Here is a 15,926-nt window from a genome sequence, read left to right on the forward strand (position 1 = left end):
CTCGGCCCTGGCTCTTTAAGTTCCTTTAATTCGGCAGAGGTAGGGCCAGGGCCCCGGTTCCGGTCCCGGTCCCGGCCGGCGGTGCGGGCGCGCCCTCTGGCGCTCAGTGGCGGAGCCGGGCCGGGAGCCGGGGCCTCCCGCAAGCCGGGGGGAGCTGAACGGCGGCTTCAAGTGAGTAATTGGGGGGTGTGCAGGGCCCTGCCTGTTCAGCAGCTCTCTGAGGGATCTCTTTCATCGTGTCTGTTTCAAATGTGTGGGAATCCTGAGGTGTGGTGATGTCCGGGGTGGGGGGAGAGAGGAGGGGAATTAAAAAAAAAACAACCCATATAAACTCAAACAGCTTATAAGTCATTAGGAAAGGGAGCAGAGGGCAGGAGACCTTGTATTTGTTTTTTCCACTTCAGCTGTTGACCTACATGGGTGTAAGTGTAGAACTACCTTGCACAGCTTCTGTTAGTCTCTTTTTCACTCAGAGTATACTTGAGTGTGGTCTGTAACTCCTTACTGCTATTTTGAGCACTTAGGAGGCTGGAGCTACTACTTTTCAGGAGTTTGTTACTTCAAAACTAAAGCCAAATAATCTTTCTCTTCATGTGAAGGGTCCCTTGCATCCTCCACTACAGCCTCAGCCACAGCCTCCACCTCAGCAACACCATCACCAGCAGCAGCAGCAGCAACACCATCACCAGCAACAGCAGCAGCAACACCATCATCATCTCCAAGGGCCACCACAGCCCCTGATGCCCATGAACCAGCCACAGTTCAGGCCTCACATGCAGGCCACACAGCAGCAGCCAAATAACAACAGGATGCAGTGTCAGCCACGACAGGGTCCAATGAAGCCAAGACATGTAAGTACAACATACATCAGTGCTGCCTTGTGTAGCTCTGTGTGGATAACAGGCATGTAAGCACAGATTACAGAACTCACTAGTGTGGTTTTTCAGACCCATTTATTCCATCCTGCTCTGTCACCTTCCTTCAACATTTCTTGCTCCTTTTCTATCTTGATCATTTTATAACCCAAAAATAGCACATATATCTTTCCCTTTTTCTTTTCACCTTTTGTTTTCAGTGCTTTTCTTGATCTGAGCCCTATAAAAGATGATTGCCCATCAAGATTAGGAAAATAACTCATATGGCAAAGCCAGTTTCTGAGAAAGGTGTTACAAAAGTAAAAGTGTGATTCAGTTTTGCTTTTTGTTGAAGAAAAATAAAACCATTGTTAAAATGTTTCGTAATTTTTACACCGGAAATATTGCACGTCCTAGAAAATTATTATCCCTAATGTAACTAAACAATGAAAATGTGAATCAGGAAACGTGTAGTCTGGTTTGTGGTGAAAGTCTGCAGTGTTTCAATTCTCTGATTTCCAGAATACACCCTCACAAAATATTGTCAAGCGTCCAAATCAGCAGCTACAGACGACTGCTCCAAGAAACAGTAACTTGCGTGAGCTGCCAATAGCACCATCACATGCTATGGAAATGAACAACAACAGGCGAGCCTCTACCCCAGCTGCTCAGGTCAAACCCATCACCAGCACCATGTCTGCCACCAAGCCTGGTGTTGGAAACTCACAGGGAAGACCTGAGATGAAAGCTAAAGCAGTCACACCTGTGGGCCAGGCAAAATCAGAAGTAAAATCTGAATCAGAGGTAAGGCTTAAAAAACAAAACCCATACAAAAAAAAACCCTACCCCACAATCAAAAACGTCCCAACTGTGAACTGTAATCGTGCTTAACCCTGTATTTTCAGTGCCACTAGAGGCCCCCCTTGTGAGTTGCATTTTCCTCTTCAATGTAATAGCAAACACAGTCTCAATTGATTAAAGGAGAAGTTTGAAAGGTCTGAAATAGCCTTTGTACCCATTTTTATCATGCCCATTTCTCCATTTCTGTCTGCCAGGATTATGATAAGTTTTGGTTATTGTGGCTTATTTTGTTTGTTTTTTCCAAGTAATTGCTTCTTTCTAAGTCAGCGAACCTCTTCCATTTCTTTTGATGCTTTGAGGCTCAAAAAAGGGGCCATCTTCCTCATGCTCTTTTCCTTTAGGCTGCCCAGTATCCTCTAGGGTCTTGAGTACTTACAGAGGGAGGTTGCAGCTGCATTATCCATGGAGCTTCTTGCTTTTGATGAAGGAAACATCTCTTTCATTAAACTTTTGAGATGAGAGAAAATAGGAGAAGCTCTTAAGGTTTTTATTTTGGAGAAAATTGTTTGCTTTGCTAGTAAGTACTCTGCTCAGTTGAAAAATGAGATGCCACTGGTTTGAGTTCCTCTGGATTATGTAGTGTGAACAGATGACCATTTCCCTACACAGGTTCTCCTGGAAGCTGGAGAACACTCTCCATGAGCCCTGTTAGTTTGAGAGTGAGTAGGACTGTACTGATGGTGCTGTCAATCCTGAACAACAGGGAGGTAGTACCAGAGGAACAGGATGGCTGAATGCACCCGTGTAGTTTCTGAGTGTCAGGTTATTCTGAACAGAACTGTAAATCCTTATAGTTCAGTTGACCATGAATCTTGTCTCAAGGACCAGGTTTTCTTCAACAGCTGTTGAAAGCTTAATTTTGGTAATACTGCCTTCCCTTTAAGCTGCTCATTATTAGCTTTTCATCTTGTTCTTGAATTGGGGATGATTATAACTAATTTTCACAAATGAGGCACAAAAGAAACCCATAGCTAGCAGTGTTTGACCTCCTGTGCACTTGCTTTTCAATGATAAGACTAAAAAAGTCCTTATTTCAGCCTTTCAGCTTTTTTTTTTTGAGAAAAATGACCTCCGTTCAGTCTCTTGTAATATTCTGAGTCACAGAAAATGCAGTTTCTTAGAAAATCTGCTGTCTTTCAGGACGTTAATAAAGTAAGTTTTGAAGCAAATTTGCTACAGGCCTCCCCATGCAGTACATCTTTCATAGTTTAGTTCTTTCATAATTTATTCATATAAAATTAAGGCATTAGTTCCAAAGTATCTCTGCAGTGTTTAGAAAAATGAACGAATATTTTTCACATCTTAATCAAAAGAATTCAAAAACAAACAAAAAAAACCCCCAAAAAAACAAAGCCGTTTTCTCTTTTTTTCTCATTTAAGTTTTAAACATATCCTAACAAACCCATACTTGAATGGGTGAGTTCTTTGTTTCATTTATAAAACTTTTCTTGATTTCTGTGTGGAAGCTGTCTTTGAAAACAGTTTGATACCTGTTTCATGTAAGTTTTTGTGAAACAGGATAGAAAAAAGCTGCCTTGGAAAAAACTTTCTCCTAGGGTTTCCTATTATTAACTATAAAAATAAAGCCTTTGTAGATACACTTACCAGGTCCTAGAAAAGTGTGTCAATGTGTGTGTGTGAGCTCAGAGCCCTTCACCCTTAAAAGCAGACATTAAATAGAGCCTTTGCTGCAACCAGTGATATAATAGCAGTTGTCCCTTTTTGGCTGTGCTGCTGTGGTAGTCTTGTTCACCAATGACACTTACTGGCACTTCTGCAAACAGCATTGCTGCACTAGTAATGTTCATTTCCAAGCATTTAAACATATTCTTCACTGTTGTTGTTATGTAGGCTAATACATTTCTCCCTTTAGGCAGATTGTAATGTTTTCCAGTCTTTTTTGTCTGTTTTTCTTGTAGTTAGCTAACTTTATATGCTGTTCTCTTGCTTTCTGTGAAGATGAGAGAGTTAAATTCTGTCATCTTTTCTAGCTGTATTGCTCATAAGTGAATTGGGCAGGTTATTTTGCAAGTGTCTTCAACTGGAAAATTATTAAGACTTTTCTTTGCACCCTTCTTCCCAAAGAGTCAGTAGCCATATTTATGAATGCCCTATCATTCAGGAAGCACCAGAAAATAGTGATATTGGCTATTAAAGGTTTTGCTGACCTTCAAAATACATATTGGAAAGGTTTGCAACCTGAGTGGCTGGAAGATTAAAAACTGTATTTCTCTTTTACTAATGGTATGCTTCTGTTCCTGTAAAGCTGTGAAATGCTGACTTTAAATGCCTTTGTCAATTTAGAAAAGCTGTCACTCTCAAAGATTTAAACTTGCATATCCTCAGTCTGACAAGTAATTTTGTCAATGAAATTGAAAATATGGGCAATAACTATGGGCCTAATTTTTCTCACATTGAGGTCAGTTTAGGATAAGAATTAAAGCAATATTAAGCATTCTTTGAGTTTAAAGAATGGGGGTGGAATGTAGAAAGTGGATGTGAATCTATTTAGAAGAAATGAGTATTAGGGCTCAGAACAGGAGAAGAATTAGTAGTGCTGCATAGCCATAAATTTACTGATACTACTGCTTATATTGCAGTTAATTTACCCAATGTACAGAAATAAAACCTTCACATTTCATTCTCCCAGCATATTTTGGAGTTGAGTTTTTTTTTTAAAAAAGCCTTGGAATGTGGAAAACAGTTGCTGCATCGTTATTTGAGTAAATGACTTTAAATCCTTTTCCTATTTCTGGAAATCAACTCCCTGAAAAATTGTACATCTGTAAATTTGAGTTTTCTCTGGTATAAATAGATATAATTTCCAACTTTTGATAATGGTGCCTCCTCTCTTGTGCTTAGAAGGTTTTTCTTATCAGTCTTTTTCCAGTTGGGAGATCACAAGAAGGCAGAGTGCTTTTCAAAGTAACTTGTTCTTAATTACTTTCCTGTTTGTCCAAGTTTCACAGAACTGTGTTTTATGAGGTGCCTTAGACCTTCCCTAAGCTTCAAGAGTGGATGTTGCCAATATGTGAAATGCGTGATGTAGGTGCCTTAATTTAAGATGCTTTGTGGTTTTGAGCACAAGAAGCCAGATGATGTAATTTGCATCTGTCCTTACCTTGTATGAGGACTTGTAATGATTTTTGGATAAATTACTCTAGCCCCTTTAGCTTTTAATGTCACCTCTGAAAAGAAAAATGAAGGTAAAACTGCTGAGTAGATTTCTGTATATGCCACCAATGAAACTGTTTGGATTGCTCTATCCTTGTACCTGTTTTGCTGAGAGAGAAGTGAACCTGATTGTGTGATTGGTTTTGTTCCTTGACAGCAAACCAGAAAATTTACAGTATCTGGTTCTGATGACTTTATACTTATTTCTGTTAATAAGTAACAAAGCCTGCAAAACACCAAAGAAGGTATAGGTTTGTTTGGTTTATTCACTGTATGACAAGCAAGCTACCATGAGTAGGACCCATGTTACAGTAGGGAGTTTAAACCTTTATTTTAGACAACATTTTTGTTTTTTCCTCAATCATCAGTGCCATTCCTAGTTCTCCTGGAGAATTATGTAGGACTGCTGCTTCTCTTACTGCCTCTGTTCAGTGTAGACTCAGAAGAACAGCCTGTAACATTTTCTTCTGGCACTTCCCATCAAAGCCTCTATGAACCTTAAGGCAGAAAAAAGCCTTGTCTAAGACTTGGTCTTCCCTTCAGACTGCAGTGAAATATCTTGTGTTCTAGGACTGTTCATAGACAGGTGGGGATCTTCACTTAACCCTCTACTCCCAACAAACCTAAACAACAAGAACAAACAAAAGCAACCACCACCACACACACCAAAACCCAAGGGAAAAAAAAACCACCTCCACAAAACCAAGAGAACTTCTTTCTTTCTGTTTCTTACCCTGTAATCTGTAGCCTCCTGTAAAAGAAGGAACTATGTACAATGTACCACTTCCTCATCTTGTGGAGTTTTCTGCAAAAAAAACGTGAACTGTCAGGAGTTCATCTAGGAAAAAGGCAGCTTAAAGTTTTGATTCTTCACCTATTGATGATGCTGTTTTTAGCAGGAGACTTTCAAACACAAGATACGAGCTTTATGATGACAGCTTTGAAGGATGTCTGCTTTCTCCCAGCTGCTTTTTTTTGTTTTTTCTTTGAGTTTGTTTTGTCAGTGCCACTGCTTGTTGGAGAAATCTATACTGATCTTGTTAAACAAATGAGGTGAAAAGCATTAGCAGTAGACATTGTATACTGTTTCCAGTATATATTTCTTAATTTGATGTACTGTCTTGTCTGTTCTCTATGATAAAGCTCCATATTACACAGTATGGATCACTTAGTATTCTATATGTCATACATAAACACAAACACACAGTATTGTGTAGTGTATATAAGGTGCTCTTAAAGCTAAGTAGCACAGGATTCTGCTGCCCTTGTTTTCAGCCTAGTGAGGAGTCTGTTGCCCATTTTGAATCTACTGTTGAGTCATTGCACATCCCTGGGCATAAAAGACAATAGAAGAGCTGATTTCATGCAGATTCTTTCTGGTATTGAGACCTTCAACTGAACATTAATAGAAAAATACAGCACTACCTCCAAAAGTGAATTTGGTACTGGCTCAGTGGCATCCATCAAACCCTTTTAGATAAAATGTAGAATATTCTGATCTAAAGCAACAGAAATGAATAAACTGATTCATTAAGTTAGGTGGAAGAGGTTTTGTTTGGACCATTTCAGTAACTGATCTATTTACTGTCTCTCAGATAGTGACTGAGAAGTTTTTTCATTGAATCATGGTCTGTGTAACAGCACATCCTGCTCTGCTATGGAGCTTGTTTGTATTCTGCCATCCCATGCAAACTATATTTAAGGGTCTTCCACTTTCACTGTAAAGGCCTGATTCCTTTTTTTTTCCTTTTAACTATAATCCAGCATCTCTAATTTAAATTTAAAATTAAATATTTCAATTTACTATTACTTCCCATTTTACCTTGTAGAAGTATGTTCCTGTTACCAGCTTTCAATGAAGACATTCTAGTTGTTGTACTGATTAGCCATTAATCACCACCATCATAGTCTAAAAGGAATTCTAAAAAGGAAGATCAGAACCCTTGGGTATATGATCTCTTCTCCTGAAAAGGACAATGTTAGGTCTCATCCCAGAACTAGAGCCCATATTAAAGAAGAATTAAATGTCCAGTTTTGTTTAAATCTTATTTTAGCCACTGTTTAGGCTGGAATTCTTGTGTGAGACATGCACCCATTTCTTGGTCACTGTGGAAATAATCCATATCAGAGGGTGCTCAGGGAAGAAGCAGTTCTATCTGAATGAGACAAAATTGGGATTTGTGCATCTGTTCTAAGAGTACAAATACTACTGGGCTTTTACATCTGTAAACGAAATTTGCAGTTGGAGCTGCTTTGCTGGTTTTTTCCTTGGGTTGGGGAGGATTCTGGAATGGACTAGAGATAGAAGAGCTTGAATTAAAAAAAAAAAAAAAAGTTGCGCATTTGGGTCCTATATGTGCAAAAAAAGGCTTTTGTGTTGACAAGAACTTGCACCCAGTTACTGCAAGGTAAATAGCTTCTTCACAGATTCCCAGTATTCAAAAAACATTTTAGCATTCTTTATGCTCTCATTTAGCAAAATGCATGTGATTGCAACACAAGAGCCATTTGATTTCTTTTCTAGAAATGATGAGAAACTATTTCCTTGTCTCTTGCCCATTTCATACAGCTTTTCATAAGAACCTGTTGGGCCAAAGTTGAAGAATTTTTAGAAAGGTTATTTGATGGTCTGTAATACTTTCAGAATGTCCCAGGGCTGGAATATTAAAGACATTCTCTATATACCATTAATATTCCAACACTGCATTTGGCAACATTTTGATTCTGAAGAGAGTGCATGAGTTCAAGGTCAGAGAGATTGACTTGTGCTGTTCATTATAACCAATTATTGTGTGACAAATGAGTTTGAGATCAGGCTGAAAATTCTGTGAGAAAAATCAATAGTTCTAATCAGGGCCTTTCAGGTCATTTACCACCCTACCTTTTGTTACTTTGTCAGAAAAGAGCAAGATAAAACCTGTGTGACAGTGAGTTCCCCCTGTATTTTTACTTTCCATTGGAAACATATTTTGATATCCTGAATTATTTTCATAGTTTAATTGGTTTTAGAAGCTTCTAAATGACTTCAGATTTATAAAACTACATATTTATTATTTTATACTACATAATTTTAGTATTCTGATAAGATTTCTCAACTGATATTACAGCTTTCTTTTTTTTTTTTTTTTTTCCTTTCTGTCTAGGAAGCAGTACCTCTAAGTCCTAAACCATGCTTGAGCTATTTTTCTGTAATGAATAGCAAATAAACCTTACCAGCAAATATATCCCACTAATAACCATAGTTTGGTGTCAGGGATAATTTTAAAATCTCAGACAGTTACAGATTTATGACATCTGAAACAACAGTTTATTGTGGTTTAGACCAAAGTGGGCATTTGTTGAGAATTTTATAAATTCATTTGTCTTTTCCTTTGTAGTATCCTGATGAAGATGAAGAAACTCGATTGTATCGTTTAAAGATAGAAGAACAGAAGCGCCTAAGGGAAGAAATCCTGAAACAAAAGGAGCTGAGACGGCAGCAGCAGGCTGGTGCTAGGAAGAGAGAATTACTTGAAAGACTTGCTCAGCAGCAGCAGCAGCAACAACCTGCTCAGCAGTCCTACATGCAGCAGGAGGAGGACGACAGCTCCGAGTTCCCCGCCAATGGCAGCCCTTACATACCCCATTCTGGCTTCCAGACCAGGCAAAATGTGAAAAACAGACTCCTTGTTAAAAAGCAAGATATGGTAGTTCCAAATATCCAACCCAAACCCACAGATTTCCCACAGGTGGGGGCGAATATGCAGTATCAAGGACAGCAGATTAAGCCAGTGAAGCAGCTGAGGCAGACTAGAACAGTACCTCTGAGTCAGCCTCAGGCACCGCAGAAAGTGTTACAGACAAAACCTGCTGCAGCTTCACTGCCCACGACACAGACTGCTCGAGTGGCTTCAGTACAAGCAAGGCCTCAGGAACTGAAACCTGGTGTGAAAAGGACTGTCATGCAGCGGACAAACAGTGGTAGTGGAGATGGGCCCCATGTCGGCAGCAAAGTCAGGGTGATTAAGTTGTCAGGAGGGGTAAGTTTCCAAGGCTCATCTCATGTGTGTGTCGCATCATGGTTTGTTTTTGTGTGTTTCATTCTGTGTAATTCCAAAATAAAAAATGGACCCAAGCTGGTGAGGGAAGTAACAGGTTTAGCAGACCAAGTAGTCCAGATTTTATGTTTTCAGAACTGTAAGTTATTAGCAGTTACTCAGAAATTTGTTTCTTGTAATGCTTTACTGCTAGGCAGTTACCACTGAGATTATACTGAAATAATACTTCTTCTTTAATTTAAAACTTCTTTTAAGTTTTAAATTGTAACTTGAATCTGAAAAACTCAATTGAGCTCCTTTTGCTTAAGGTTGACAGGTCTCATAATTGGTCAGAGAAGAGGATTGAGTGGCTTTTTTAAGGTTCAGTTAAAAAGCTAGGCTCTGCTTATCTGGTGCTTGAAACCACCTAATTTAGTTGTGTGCAGATGCTGTGGTTTCTGTACTCAAGGGAAGATTGTTTTTGTTTCCTTGGGCAGTGCATGGTGGAACTAATTTAAGCAGTATATTGAGGGGGGAAATTTTCTGTTAGAGGCTGGGTTTAAAATGTTATTACCATTTCACTTCTGCATCTAAATGAGATATCCTTATCTTTTGATGAGGGGTCTATTATCTGCAGAGTGTCCCTTGAGCCACCCGTGTTGTGGAAGACTCACAATGCTGATCTTGATGGCAGTGTGCATATTTAAAATCTGGGGCTTTGGTTAGAAAGTGTCTCCAAATTCTGTCTGAATAAAAAGACAAGTTAATTTGTTAGGGCTCTAAAAAAATCAGGTGAGAAGACATAGTGGGATTGTGCTGTAAGGGTGGAATCTGCCCTCAGGTTTATGCTGAGGAGGAAAGAAGGATGTGATGTGGTTTAATGCTGTGTTTTTGGGAAGAACGCTTCTTAAATTAGTTGGAGCATTAATTAGGGAAACTTACAGATCTGCTGTAATCTGTAACGAAGTGAACAGTGTGTTACTGAGGACTGAACAAGGCCTTAGAGGCTAAACTTTACTCTGGAAATTAGGAGGAAGTAAAAATGCCAAAGTCCTTAACTATTTCTTATAAATGTTTTTCTACAGCTCATAAAACTTAAATACACTTAAAAGTGTGAGCTGCATAATGACCATGTAGTCTTTAAAAATATCATCATAAAAATAACAGGCTGTTATTGACAACACAGAGCTGACAGCATGACTTGGAGGATATCTAATTCCTCACACATGATAACTTAACCACAGAAGAATAAAGAACAGGGAGTTGAAAGAAATTGATTCTGTTGGGCTAAAAATATTTATATATATCTGCAGGAATCCCAGTGGCCTGCAAGAGGTATGACAGGTTTGTTATTCATGAATAATTGAATAAAGCAATCATGCACAACTTTTTATTGTGAGGTGAAACAAAATGATGCCAGTCACCACTGTATACAGCTCTTCGTAACAAATGGTTATCAGGGATCACAATAGCATTCAAAAAGAAATAGGTTTTATCATAATGCTCTATTTCAGAAAATCTTAAATTATTTTTTTCAGATAAGTCTCATGGTAAGCAGGAGCAATTAGCTTCATTAAATGCATGTGTAACCCTGCTTTCACTGTATACAGAAAGCAGATTTGCTCTGTCCTTAACTTTCAGATACCAAGGTTTCAGCAAGGTAAAGTATGCCTTTTACATGTAGTCTTTGTTACTTTTTTCCTATTGCCATAGACGTTTTAAATTTTCCATCCAACTGTGTAAGAATAAAAACAAGCATTGCAATTAGCTTTTTAACTCTAGTCAAGATAGTCTGCTAATTTTTAATCAGTTAGTGACAAGCTGTATCTATGACTTTGTTTCTTTGACCACGGAAGGCCACTCTTGTCTATGTTGACAAGATCTTAAAGAAGAGTTCAAAGCTACTTGGACTCTGAATTCCTGGAAGCTCATGTTTAGTGTGCACTTCCAGTGTTTAGTCTTTCCATGCTTTATTTATTTTCACAACTTTTACCTCAACTCTAAATATAAAGCAAATATAAATATGAATATAAAGCCAAATCTCATCTTTCATAGCCATTCTCCTTAGCATGTAATTCTGCTTCCTCTAATTCCCTGCCTCCTGCAGTTAAGCATAACTGTTATTTCACTCTAATCACTTGTACCTTTTGTTTCCTTTCTTGAGCTCTTTTGTGCACAGGTGGTTTGAATGCCCATGTATGAGTGAGATGGCTTGTGATTAGGCACTGTGCAGGTTCATTTTTGAAGCTGTCTCATTTCATGTTGGTAGAGACTTGGGAAGTTCCTTCACTTTCAGTACAGAGTGATAGAGCTGTCAGTTGAAGACGCTGATTGAATCCAGACTCACAGTAACTCTTATCTAGAGCAAATTGACCTAAAACAGGAGCTGGTAGCAAGGACTGTTCTAGATTTTGTAGGGGCATCTAGAGAACAGGATTAAATGGTGCTGGATTACTGGTGATGTTTTTTTGTTCAACAGTTAAAATATACTTGGTGCCTTGGTGAGATCTGTGGTATACAAATACCATCAGAATATAATTTTAATCTTGAGGGCAGTGTCTTTCCCAGTCTGAAGTTCTAACTGGTATTGCTGGACACTGCAAGTTTATTGGTATTGCTGGACACTGCAGCACTACTGAGGATCTCTGACCTCTAGGTAGAAATATCCCCTTTTACTTAAGGTAAAATGGCTTTTCATCTGTTTCCACAATTTTTTGTCTTGCAAGGGTTTTGCTTTTAAAGTATTTTTATGACATTGTAAGAATTGCTAATTAAATTCCAAGACATATTTTAATTTGTCCACTTCATCTGATGCATAAAATGCCTTAATTTATGGCTTCTTAAAGAAAAGGGAAGTAGAATATTATTAAGTATGTGACATATCTTAAGTACCATCACTAGATATTGTCTAATGCTTAAAACAAATTCCCTTCCTCCCCAGTCCCACTTTGCCCATCCCTTTTATAATACTCCTGTAATTTATGCAAGAATGGCAGTACAGTGAATAGTAAAGTTAAATTTTACTTCTTAAATGTTACCTTCCTGGAAACAGAGGCAGTGCTCAGTGTTTAGGAAATTAATTTTGAGGTTTGGGTGGTGTGGGTTTTTTGTTTTGTTTTTTTGTTTGTTTGGTTTGGGTTTTTTTGTTTGTTTGAGTTTTTTGTCTTTTCATGGAAACACAAAGGTCTTTTGATGGATCTGGTCATCTTTGTGGTTTGTGTGGCATGTCTTCAAGGGCATCCTTTCCAGATAGAGGAATTAAGCATATTTCCTGAGTATTTATACTAGTATATTTTACTAAGAAAACATCTCATATTTGCCTGGCTTGGTGAAGAGCCTGAAGACAATCCAGAGAAACACATAAGAATAAATACAGTGAGACTGTAGAATGCTGTTTCTTGGGAAGAAACGCCCTAATAAATAATTAGGGCAAAGATAATAAAGAATGTGATTTGACAGTTATAGAAAACAAGGGCTAAAGGACCATAGAAATAATTCTGTCTTCATTGGGGAATGAATTCCTGACAGATTTGACTGACCTTTTCCTGAGGTCCCATTATCAGAGATTTTTTTGGCCATCTATTCCAGTGTCTAACCTGTACATTTTGAATTTTGTTAGTGAGCAAACCACATTTTCTTGCTGCAGTTTTGAATCTATTACTAGTTGTATTATGCTTCAGGAGATACAGGAGAGTATTTATATATTTCTATTGACATCCTGTCTCTGTCTCTGTAGATTTCTTTACTGTTTCTGAACACCTTCATCCTTCCCTTCCTATTGATATGAGTTGTTTTCTAACACCTTGGCTGTCACCCTTGTGGAGGTCTTTAGGCTCTCTGTGATCAGTCTGTTGGTGAATAGTTCCAATAACAAGTGCTACTGAGTTCATTAAGTCACTATATATGTCTTTAACCTTGAAGAACAGGTTTGTACCAGCTACAACCTTAACTATCTTACAGTCACAGGAAATGTGTGCTGAACATGATTTTTCATTTAGTTGGAGGTTCTGTGGGGAATCGTAGTATCTTTTAAATCTTTGTATCATTCAGTCATCTTATATTGTTGTTGGGTGATTTCTCTCTAGCCAGAAAATGGCCTGCAATGCTCAAAGAGATGTGTGTCTGTCCCAAACGCCTGAAAATGCTGGTTCTTATGCTGCACCAAGAATACACCAATCTTTGTTTCTGTGGAAAGCTGCAAAATGAGTTTTGTTCATAAATTCCTATATAAAAATACATTAAAATCTCAGTGTTTCCTGTTGGACTAGAAGCAGTAGCTTACTGGTGATCCTAATTCCTGAAAACCTGAGATGATCCTTCATCTGAAAAGCTTGAAGAAAGATTTGGCAAGTTCTTTTGTTTGAAAAGCCTATCATAAAAAAATGTCCTGGGATTGTAAAAAGAGAATTGGAATGGAACATAGACAACTTTATTCGTATTTAGAATAACTGAGAAGTGTAAGAGATGAATGTGGAGTTCTAAATATGGAAAAAAGATACTGAGATAATAATTGTTTGATAATGTAACCTTATCAACCAACCTTGCATAATGTTTGTACTCGTTTCTGCTTGCATGTGTATGTTCAAGTGTAATTAAAATATTTTACATGAAAGCTCTATAGTGCCTTTCATCTAAACATGTCAGGAATGTCCAACAGATTTTTGGCATTTGCATGACAAGTTCTTGAAGGGAGCCCTTCACCCAGCTCTGCAGTATAACCAGCTGTGAGGAACAGCACAGGAACTCTCACTTTGGACCATACTATTACTTTCTATAAAGCAGGAGAATGGCATTGTAGTTTATTTATACCCTTCCATTTGAAGAAGGTGTGGATAATGTCTGTCTGCTATTAGCAGTGGGCTGCAGGAGCTGCAGAAACTGTGATGTCTGAATGCCTAGATTCCATGTTTCTCATTTAGACAGTGTCAAAATGGGCAAGACCTTTGAAGCAGTGCTAACAGAAATCCTGTTAAGAAAGGACTCTGCCTGCCACAACCTGCAACATTTCTCTCACTCTGGAAATATTTAACAAATGGACGTTAATTTCTTAATTCTACCTAATAAAGAAAACCAAAAATACCCCAAACTGACCAACAACGACAACCAAAAAAAAACCACCAAACGTAGAAAAGGAAGTCAGGGAGCTCTGTGGTATTCCAGTTGTGGAAAAGGCTTAGTATTTTCATGAAACATTTGAAAATGGGTGATAGACCCTTCCTAACTAGACCTTCAGTGAGGATGGTCCCTACAGAAACAAACTATTTCATGGCTTGGGAGTGTGCAGCAGGCTGTGCTGTACTGTTTGGGGCATATTTGGTTGCTGGGAAAATTAAATACAAGGGTGTGAGTGGAGGCTTAGGAGCTAGAGAGACTGCCAACCAAACCAGACATATGTAGGTAGGACTATTTATGGACTTTTAATAAAATCCTCAAAAAGGGGGGGAGGGGATATCTACCTAAATTGAATTTAGCTTTGCTGTGGGTATCAGGGAACTAAAGTGCAGTAAAGTATTTCCTGTTGTAGACTGCAAAACGGGTTTCTCCTTTTCCTCAGGAGGCTTTTAAATTGTATGTTGAAGAAGAGTGCTGCTTCCTCCTGAACACCCTGAAAGCAAGGTGTTTGCTTGTTGCTCTTGTTACGTCTCAGAGGAGAGTTTTTCTGCCATGGTGTTACAGTGCAAAATCCATATTGATACAGGGTTGGCATTATAGAATATCTAGTTGCCCAGTTTCCTGATAGGAAATCACTAAAAGGCAGCTGTAGCACAGCTGAAGTACATTACAAAGAGAGCTGGTTTTGAAATTAAATCTAATGGAATGCAGTCTCTTTAACTTGGGGGACAAACATGCAGATTTGTCCAATTTAAAATTAATGTTTCAAGAAGTTGCCTGTCTTTGTTAAATGGTATTTCAGGTTCAACCACTTGGAATTAACTTCTAGTCCAGGTATGTGGCTTTGAATCAGGAGAATCTTGAGACTGTAAGTGGTTGGAGAGGGGGCTACGGCAAGTTGTTCATTAAGACTGTACAAGAAGCTTAAGGCAACACACCAAAAGGATGTGACTTGCCATTAGTTTTAAGCTTCACAGAACATGATCTAGAAAAAAATAGAATTGACACAAGATGGGAAAATTCTGTTGTACTGGGTTTTGTTATGCAGTACTGGCCTTCTGTGCCATAGCGGGTGTCCTGCAGAGAAATGGTCCTTGAGGAGCCTTGGGTCATCAGAGGTGTTGAATCAGTGATGTTTTCCAGCAGGAGTTTTTTCTCATGATTTCTCTGTGTGTCCAGTTTTCACTAGAATCCTATATAGAAAAATTATCCCTGAGTCTAGCAACTGAAGAGAGAGCTAGGAAACTTTGCTCCAAAACATGTTTACTGACTCTACAATAGGTATTTTGTATACTACAACATAAAAATGAAGGTACTTCTGAGAGTATTAATATATTCAATCCAGGACCTTGATTTTGCTGTAGCTGTGACATAGAATTTTGTTTGTTTTTTTTTTTTCATAGAAAACTGGTGGATGATTGTATTAGAAAAACATACAATTGTGATTTGACATCTGAGCAACTGTGCTTCTGTCATTCCTGGTGAAAGTTCAGTGTAGCATAGGTATGGCTAGGATACTTAACATCTCTGGCCAGTCTTCATGCCTTAGTTCCCCTGTCAGGCAGTTGAGATACATAAGGTAAGAATTCTGTTAGTACACGGGATTAAATGGAATCAGCTACTTTTTTTACAAGACATCTTTCTCTTGCTCTTCTGACTTTTCATACACCATTAGGCCCAGAAGAGAAGATAGGCATCACATCATGGCTCACTGAAGCAGCTTAGCAGTGCCTTTTTATCAGAGGCAGGGAACTGCTGCTGCTTTTTATTTATTTATTGCTTAGTCTGGATGCTTTTGTTTGAGGTAAGTTTTCCTCACGCAGAAGTCTGAGGCTGGGAAAAATGAACCTGTAATTCACTGCCCAGCACCAGCAGTGTCTTTTTCTGACGTGAGCAGCAAATGTATTGG

At 38.5% G+C, this 15,926-nt stretch overlaps 1 protein-coding gene across 9 annotated transcripts in view; it reads left to right on the plus strand.

Moving 5' to 3' along the window:
• Positions 1-15,926, plus strand: part of RBM33 (RNA binding motif protein 33) — an 88,558-nt gene that overhangs the window by 52,831 nt on the left and 19,801 nt on the right. For 7 of the 9 annotated variants that reach the window (XM_071734731.1, XM_071734734.1, XM_071734733.1 and 4 more), the window contains exons 13-15: positions 600-851; positions 1,377-1,658; positions 8,267-8,908. In XM_071734731.1, coding sequence (XP_071590832.1) covers positions 600-851; positions 1,377-1,658; positions 8,267-8,908 — 1,176 coding nt within the window. Of the gene's footprint in view, positions 1-599; positions 852-1,376; positions 1,659-8,266; positions 8,909-12,990; positions 13,518-15,926 lie in introns of those variants that run through there. The other 2 variants (XM_071734737.1, XM_071734736.1) reach the window with 1 other exon arrangement.

This window comes from Heliangelus exortis, chromosome 2 (genome assembly GCF_036169615.1).
Source record: "Heliangelus exortis chromosome 2, bHelExo1.hap1, whole genome shotgun sequence".
Taxonomy (NCBI): domain Eukaryota; kingdom Metazoa; phylum Chordata; class Aves; order Apodiformes; family Trochilidae; genus Heliangelus; species Heliangelus exortis.